General features: G+C 44.7%; 1 protein-coding gene across 1 annotated transcript; it reads right to left on the bottom strand.

Moving 5' to 3' along the window:
* Window positions 1-1,509: 1,509 nt before the first annotated feature.
* LOC149460639 (uncharacterized) lies at window positions 1,510-7,344 on the bottom strand. The gene is made up of 3 exons (XM_089679404.1): window positions 7,337-7,344; window positions 7,123-7,262; window positions 1,510-3,715 (listed from the first exon to the last, which is right to left on the bottom strand). The coding sequence occupies exons 1-3, from the start codon at window positions 7,342-7,344 to the stop codon at window positions 2,553-2,555; spliced, it is 1,311 nt and encodes a 436-aa protein (XP_089535530.1). The 3' UTR covers window positions 1,510-2,552.
* Window positions 7,345-8,983: the final 1,639 nt, after the last annotated feature.

Below are 8,983 nucleotides of genomic sequence, written 5' to 3' on the forward strand. Positions count from 1 at the left end.
AGAAAGCTAGCAAAATCAGTTTATACCAAGAAATGTATATGTCATGTTTCATGTAGTCAGCTCATGATGGAAACTTACAAGTTACAGTTTTAGAACTCGCTCCCCCCTCCCTTATTATTTCTGTATCCTATATAATCTTAGTAATGTCTAATAAACTTTGAACATCTCTGAACATAAGCTGCCGTTATTTCCGTGTTCAAGGGGTGTTCCCAGAATTCTGCTGATAAACCAGGAATCTCTCCACAGACCGGGGGTCTCTGAGGGGATAAGAAAATCATCCTTTCACTTACCTGACCTAAATCCAACAGAACACCTCTAGGATATCATGTTTTGGTCCATCCGACGCCACCAGGTTGCAACCAAACCAGATATCGTATGTAGTTTCCAGCGCCTCAGGATATGCACAGCCAAAAGGGAAGCCAAGGGAACCAGGACAGCGACAACCAAAGGAAATGCTTCAGGGGTGCAGCCCTCCTCAGACGGGGAGATCAGCCACTAGATAGAGAATAAACAGGTGCGCACACACCTTGTGCATTATCCAAGGTTTATTGAAAGGAGTGAAAAATAAAAACATACTCACAGGTGAAGCATGTATCTAAAAATCATTTGCATAATGACGATGGCCACAACGACAAGCAAGGTGTTCCAAGTATCAGTGCGGTCAAATGGCTGACGCGTTTCGAGGATGAATCCCTTTCCTCAGAGCTCCTGACCAGCCTCTGATGCAGATGTGTAGTGGATGGATGATGGGAGTCTTGCTGGTGATATATTATTAGGACCCTCCCCCGACGTTGTCAGGCATGAATACAAGCACATGGGGGCCATACAGACTACTGAGGACCATTCTGAGTTGCTGCAATGACATTTCAGCACAATGGATGACAGGCGGTGCCACCTGTGAGACTCGGCATGTGAAGGTAAAATTGCCGCACTGTGAAGCTAAGCATGGAGGTCACAGCAATGTGTACTCACCCAATCAGCTGCTTTCTTCATTTAGAGGTAGGTGATCAGGGGGCGGGTCTGAGACATCATCCTCTTCTAAGCCCCTCCCATCTGACCGTGCCCATTACTCTCCATGGCATGCCGAGCAGAACTTGGTTTTCATGTGTCTGCGTTGGGCTGATTTGTGGTCACCATGGATTGAATTATTAGGTGTAAACCAGGCAGATGGCTTGTTCTGGGGATTGTCAGTGATCACATGTCCTGTTATATGGATTCAATATCCATCGTCTGACATCCTAACAGGAGTTCTGTCATTTTTCAGGATGTCAGTAAAAACATGTCCTCCGTCAGTAAATGTTCATGTTGTGTCAGTAATAAAAGTCACGGAGGGTTGGGAACCCTGCAAGGGGGGCAGAGATATGTGACTGCCTAGTCCAGCCTTTCTCAGCCAGGGTTCCTCCAAAGGGTTCTAGGGCTTCCTTGTCACTTCATTGGGCTGTATATGGAAGTGTCACCGACCAGCCGTTTCTGGATACACAGCTTTGTCATCATTGCACACACACACAATTTTTTTCTGTTCAATACATTTTTTATTATAATTTCACTTTTAACAAGATTGCAGAAAAAAAATCAGTAAACGGTAAAAGAAGGAATCTGATTGGTCAGGAAGATCCCTTTTCTGGAATGTGGGGGCGGAGTCATTATTATTGGTGTACAATACAATACACAACGTGTTCCATTATTATAACAAAGTATTGTAGAAAAGATCCCAACATGTGACATGGCTGAATGAATGCTGGTCATATTAGTCCATCTATTCTCTAAGTGGGGTGGTATCTATTGGGCCAATCCCTTTTACAAACCACACATAATATCGCCCTTCAAAGTGAAAACAGAAACGATTTGCACAAAATCAAAGAGTAGAAATATTTTCCGGTGGATCCCCTCTACCCAGACCCCATATGTAGACATAGAACAACAAGCTGTGATCCCTCTCGTGCCGCACTCCTCCAACCACCCAAACCCACACAGAAGCCAAGGGAAATAATGAGAGGAAAGTTCCCCCCTAGTTTGGGGCGGAGTTCTCCTTCCCTCCTGTTGGGGGATGGGAGAAGGATGGACTGAAGACAGAGAGACGCTTCGGGGTCACCACTGTTCTGTAGAGCCTTGAAATGAAGGACATCAACTTCAGAAGTTCTTGTTGTCTGTGTAAAGTTCCCCGATAACGAGATCTGGGCTCTCCCGGCTTCTAGCTCTGTAACCCGCTATATCATTATCAGGAAACGCAACTCCGACACCCAAGAAGGGCTGAAGTTGTGTCCTTCATTTCCAGGATCTACTGACCACTCTGCACCCCGACATTTACTGCACTTCATCCATGTCTTTGGGGGCCTCTCATCTCCTTATCAACTGTTCCTTCCATGATGAAGATCAGCCATGGAGTATATCTGAGGTGTATATCAGGGTGTGCTTCTTCCCCACGAGAGCTGGGATGTCCAGCAACATTCATCTAGAAGACATTTCCCGCACTCAAGGCACTAATACACCTCCGGGGTTGTGTGGGACCCCTGATGTACAGGAAGACAGGACTTCAGAGAGGAACAATTCCCTCACTCAGGACAGGAAAGTGACTTCTGCCCCGTGTGAGATCTCTGATGTTTGTGAAGATTAAACTTCCTTGTAAAACATTTCCCACACTCAGGACAGGGATACGGCTTCTCCCCTGTGTGAGATCTCTGATGTTTGTGAAGAGTAAACTTCCTTGTAAAACATTTCCCACACTCAGGACAGGAATACGGTTTCTCCTCCATGTGAGATCTTTTATGCACATTAAAATGGGATTTAGAACTGAAACATTTCCCGCACTCAGGACAGGAATATGGCTTCTCCCCCGTGTGAGATCTCTGATGTGTGTAAAGATTGGACTTCTCTGAAAAACATTTCCCGCACTCTAGACAGGAATACGGCTTCTCCCCTGTGTGAGATCTCTGATGTTTGTGAAGAATAAACTTCCTTGTAAAACATTTCCCACAGTCAGGACAGGAATACGGCTTCTCCCCTGTGTGAGATCTCTGATGTTTGTGAAGAGTAAACTTCCTTGTAAAACATTTCCCACACTCAGGACAGGAATACGGTTTCTCCTCCATGTGAGATCTTTTATGCACATTAAAATGGGATTTAGAACTGAAACATTTCCCGCACTCAGGACAGGAATATGGCTTCTCCCCCGTATGAGATCTCTGATGTGTGTAAAGATTGGACTTCTCTGAAAAACATTTCCCGCACTCAGGACAGGAATACGGCTTCTCCTCCATGTGAGATCTTTTATGCACATTAAAATAGGATTTAGAACCAAAACATTTCCCGCATTCAGGACAGGAATATGGCTTCTCCCCCGTATGAGATCTCTGATGTTTGTAAAGATTGGACTTCACTGAAAAAGATTTCCCACACTCAGGACAGGAATATGGCTTCTCCCCCGTGTGAGATCTTTTATGAACATTAAGTTGGTATGTAGAATGGAAACCCTTCCCGCACTCAGTACAGGAGAACCTCTTCCTTGTTGGAAAACAGGCCCGGTCCCGCACAGTCTGAGGTTCCTCAGGATACGAGGAATCCGATGGTCCATCTACACTGGGTGGTGCCGGATGGACATTGGAGGGAGCCGGGTTTTCTCCTGGACTATACTGTGTGATGTCCTCATCTTCTACTTTCCAGTCTGGAGACAAAGTGAGACAATCCTCGGAGGTTTTCCTCATCTCCCGGCAATGGACTAAAATACAAAGACAAAGAGGATTACTAGACAGGAGCTGATTGGTTCCTCCAAACCAGGACTCCGCCCACATCAGGCAGCTTGGTCTCTGAGGAGCTTACAATTCCACCCTCAAGGGAACTAGGAAATGGCTCCTCTGATCTCCTACCAGGTCATTTCTTTATTCATGGACCTTAGTCAGAGAGTGAGGAAACAACCAGAACTGTCTTTTATAGGAGGGACAGTGATGAGGGGATTATAGGACGAGGGTCCCCACCCCCTCTATCACTCATCGCCATCTTCCCAACACAAGAAGTACTGCACTTCCTTATTTAGTCCATGATTTAGTCATGAAGAACAGCGGGGCTGAGCCCCACCAGAGGTCAGAGAGTGAGGATGGGGGGAGAACAACCAAGATGAAGACTGGACTGACCCTGAAGACCACCATCATTGGGGTATTGACTCCGCCCTCATTATCACTTTCTGTTTAAGGGTCCAAAGTTGGAGGATGTTATCACATTATTATCACCATGTAAAAGTCTGTGCTCCAATCACATCATCCGATATAAAATGTCCAGCTGGGAGGAAATGGGGGGAACAAAAGAGAATCCATATTATGTGTATATATAGCAGTGGGGGGAGGGGGAGAGCAGAAGTCAGGACTATGTAATGTACAACACAGAGTATTTAGTGCAGGGGTCAGGAGTATGTAATGTACAACATGGAGTATATAGTGCAGGGGTCAGGAGTATGTAATGTACAACATGGAGTATATAGTGCAGGGGTCAGGAGGATGTAATATACAACATAGAGTATATAGTGCAGGGGTCAGGAGTATGTAATGTACAACACAGAGTATATAGTGCAGGGGTCAGGAGTATGTAATGTACAACACAGAGTATATAGTGCAGGGGCCAGGAGTATGTAATGTACAACATAGAGTATATAGTGCAGGGGCCAGGAGTATGTAACGTACAACATAGAGTGTATAGTGCAGGGGTCAGGAGTATGTAATGTACAACAGAGTATATAGTGCAGGGGTCAGGAGTATGTAATGTACAACAGAGTATATAGTGCAGGGGTCAGGAGTATGTAATGTACAACACAGAGTATATAGTGCAGGGGTCAGGAGTATGTAATGTACAACACAGAGTATATAGTGCAGGAGTCAGGAGGATGTAATGTACAACATAGAGTATATAGTGCAGGGGTCAGGAGTATGTAATGTACAACATAGAGTATATAGTGCAGGGGTCATGAGTATGTAATGTACAATATAGAGTATATAGTGCAGGGGTCAGGAGTATGTAATGTACAACATAGAGTATATAGTGCAGGGGTCAGGAGTATGTAATGTACAACATACAGTATATAGTGCAGGGGTCAGGAGTATGTAATGTACAACATAGAGTATATAGTGCAGGGGTCAGGAGTATGTAATGTACAACATAGAGTATATAGTGCAGGGGTCAGGAGTATGTAATGTACAACATAGAGTATATAGTGCAGGGGTCAGGAGTATGTAATGTACAATATAAATTATACAGTGTAAGAGTCAGGACTCATAATATTGGTATTCAGTAATCAGTAGAACATTAAATGTTTACTGTAGACAAGTTGCAGAGATCCCACACCGCTGCCTCCCATCTCCTGAGACTGCACTCAGTGACTTGGGTCTGAGACACTACAGACATATCCCTCCACCCGGCACAGCCAGCAGACCACAGAGCAAGGAACCCTGGGAGAAATATTCTGTCAGAGATCTTACTAGACCCGGGCATGGGGAAGGAGACTCAAAGCACACATCCCAGGTGCCCAGGTCTAGTAACACTTATGGTGATGAGCGAATCGAACCAGGCGAACCGGAATTCGATACAAATTTCAGGAAAAATTCGATTTGCGTCGAATCCGAAATTTTGCCTACTTCGGGTGCGCGAATCGAATTTTTCCCGATCAGCCAGCAAAAGTGTCCCTGCAGAGAGCTCCGCTATTTCTGACATTTCTCTGACAGTTCCTTCACATGTACAGCGGTTGAAACATTGTATCTATTAGTTTCCATTTAGGATACAGATGTTTCAACCGCTGTACATGTGAAGGAGCTGTCAGAGAAATGTCAGAAATAGAGGAACTCTGCACATACACTTTTTGCCGGTTTGGAATTCTTATTTTCATCCTACTTCTTCTTCTTCATCCTCATCCTCAGAAGAAGAAGAGGATGAGGATGAAGAAGAAGAAGAAGAAGAAGAAGTAGGATGAAAATAAGAATAATTCCAAGCCGGCAAAAAGTGTATCTGCAGAGCTCCTCTAAGTGTATCTGCAGAATGTAATTTATGGAAACAAATAGATACAATGTTTCAACCGCTGTATGGAGTGAATGTCACAGAACTGTCAGAAATAGACAGAAACTGTCACAGAACTGTCCTTCTTCTCATCCTTCTCCTTCTTCTCATCCTTCTCCTTCTTCTCATCCTTCTCCTTCTCCTTCTTCTCATCCTTCTCCTTCTTCTCATCCTTCTTCTCATCCTTCTTCTCATCCTTCTTCTCATCCTTCTCCTTCTTCTCATCCTTCTCCTTCTTCTCATCCTTCTCCTTCTTCTCATCCTTCTCCTTCTTCTCATCCTTCTTCTGCTTCTCCTTCTCCTTCTTCTCATCCTTCTCCTTCTTCTCATCCTTCTCCTTCTTCTCATCCTTCTCCTTCTTCTCATCCTTCTCCTTCTTCTCATCCTTCTTCTCATCCTTCTCCTTCTTCTCATCCTTCTCCTTCTTCTCATCCTTCTCCTTCTTCTCATCCTTCTTCTCATCCTTCTCCTTCTTCTCATCCTTCTCCTTCTTCTCATCCTTCTCCTTCTTCTCATCCTTCTCCTTCTTCTCATCCTTCTCCTTCTTCTCATCCTTCTCCTTCTTCTCATCCTTCTCCTTCTCCATCTTCTCATCCTTCTCCTTCTCCATCTTCTCATCCTTCTCCTTCTCCATCTTCTCATCCTTCTCCTTCTCCTTCCTCATCTCCAAGGGCATTTAAATTAAAGGTACAGTGTTCTGCACTAATTTAAAGGCTCTCTGAAGCCTAGAAACCCTTTTTATAAGTTATCTTCGTAGCGAATAAATTCGCATCGAATCAAATTTCTTCCTGAAATTCGCCGAATCAGCCGAATCAAATTTTTGAATACTTCGCTCATCTCTAGTGAAAATGAACATTTTTCTGCCAGCTGAACCCCAGAACCTCCATAAATCCAGTCTAGATACATAAATTGTGTCTGCAGCACAGAGAAGGAAGATTATCCGAGAGAAATCCAGGAATACAGGACGGGGAACACAGCTCAGGAAAGTGACCAGGGGATTACAGGCTGATATCACCCAGTCCCCGCCCTACTCTGGACCAATCAGTGAGCAGTATGGGTGGAGGAATGGATTTAGTGTTCATGACCCACCTGTGCTGATCTCTGTAGGAGTGTCCTCCTCTATAAATGTCCCCGTTATTCCATCCTCCTCCATAGACTGCTGATCATCCCTCACATACGCCTCTTCTTCTTCTGCTTTCACCTCAAATTCTATATCGATTGGATCTCCACTCTAAATCAAGGAAATGAGAGAAAATATCATCTGTAAAATGTAAGGCCACATAAAAAATCCACACATCATCACATGTCCATGTTCTAGATTCTCCCTCCCACCGACCTTGTAATAGTGAGGGATGGTGTGACCTTCCTGTGTGGAATCCCAGGAATACAGAGGACGGGGACATCTCTCTGGTGGGTTCCTGGTATTAGGTGGCTCCATCATATCCTTGTGTCCTTCTGAAAACTCCTCCATCACTCCATACTCCTCATCCTCCTCTTTATACTCTTCTTTAACATCAATATTATCATCCCCGAGGATTCCACTCTGAAAGATATAATAAAACATTCATTGTAACAAACATGCTGTGTATAAATCACAACTACCAATAATTGTCATCATCTACCTGATGATGGTGAGGGATGGTGTGACCTTCCTGTGTGGAATCCCGGGAATACAGAGGACGGGGACATCTCTCTGGTGGGTTCCCATGACTGGATCCATCTGTAGGAAACACACACACTGACTGAATCCATTGTTTCTATGTGTTTATCAGATGATGGGGGATCTAGGTGGATCCTCCGTACTGCTCTCTCCTTTACAATAAAGTCTCCTCTTACCCGGTGATGTGAGGGGCGGCTGATTGTCCATCATGACGTCCTTGTAGAGATCCTTGTGTCCTTCTAAATACTCCCACTCCTCCATGGAGAAATAGACAGTGACACCCTGACACCTTATAGGAACCTGACACACACAATGATACAGTCACCATCCAGACACATCCCTTGTCTGTTACTGGAGAATGTCCCAGAATTCCCGGCACCGCTCACCTCTCCTGTCAGCAGCTCCATCATCTTCTTGGTGACTTCTAGAATCTTCTGCATGTTGTGTCTCTCAGGGTTTAGGGAGTCACATGGAGGCACTGTGATGGTCATATGATCACCTGACTTCAGAAGAGGAAATCTCTGTATTGAGGAACCAATAGGAATATCATGTTGGAATCCCAGAATCCTCCTCACCTCTCCGGTCAGGTCTGTGTTTTATTAATAGAGATAAGAGTGATGTCATGTGACCTCCCAGAATCCTCCTCACCTCTCCGGTCAGGTCTGTGTTTTATTAATAGAGATGAGAGTGATGTCATGTGACCTCCCAGAATCCTCCTCACCTCTCCAGTCAGGTCTGTTTTATTAATAGAGATGAGAGTGATGTCATGTGACCTCCCAGAATCCTCCTCACCTCTCCGGTCAGGTCTGTGTTTTATTAATAGAGATGAGTGATGTCATGTGACCTCCCAGAATCCTCCTCACCTCTCCGGTCAGGTCTGTGTATTATTAATAGAGATAAGAGTGATGTCATGTGACCTCCCAGAATCCTCCTCACCTCTCCAGTCAGGTCTGTTTTATTAATAGAGATAAGAGCGATGTCATGTGACCTCCCAGAATCCTCCTCACCTCTCCGGTCAGCAGGTAGATGATCTCCAGGGTGAGGTTTAGTATCTTCTCAGTCATGTGACTCCGGTCCTCCTCCATCCTCATTGGTGCCATCATGTGATCTATACAGGTCTCCTTGTAGACGGATAACTTTGGGAAATGAAAGTAAGAATGATTTGGATGGTATTGGTCACACAATAATAGGATGTGGATGTGAGGGGGGAATAGGAGGGTTGCTGGACATTGAAGAACTACTCCCCCCATGGGAAGACATTTTGTTTGGACTGTTTAGTGTTTACTACAA

This window comes from Staurois parvus, unplaced genomic scaffold, assembly GCF_062004578.1.
Source record: "Staurois parvus isolate SC_StPar_1 unplaced genomic scaffold, SC_StPar_1.0 ptg000223l, whole genome shotgun sequence".
In the NCBI taxonomy this organism is placed as follows: domain Eukaryota; kingdom Metazoa; phylum Chordata; class Amphibia; order Anura; family Ranidae; genus Staurois; species Staurois parvus.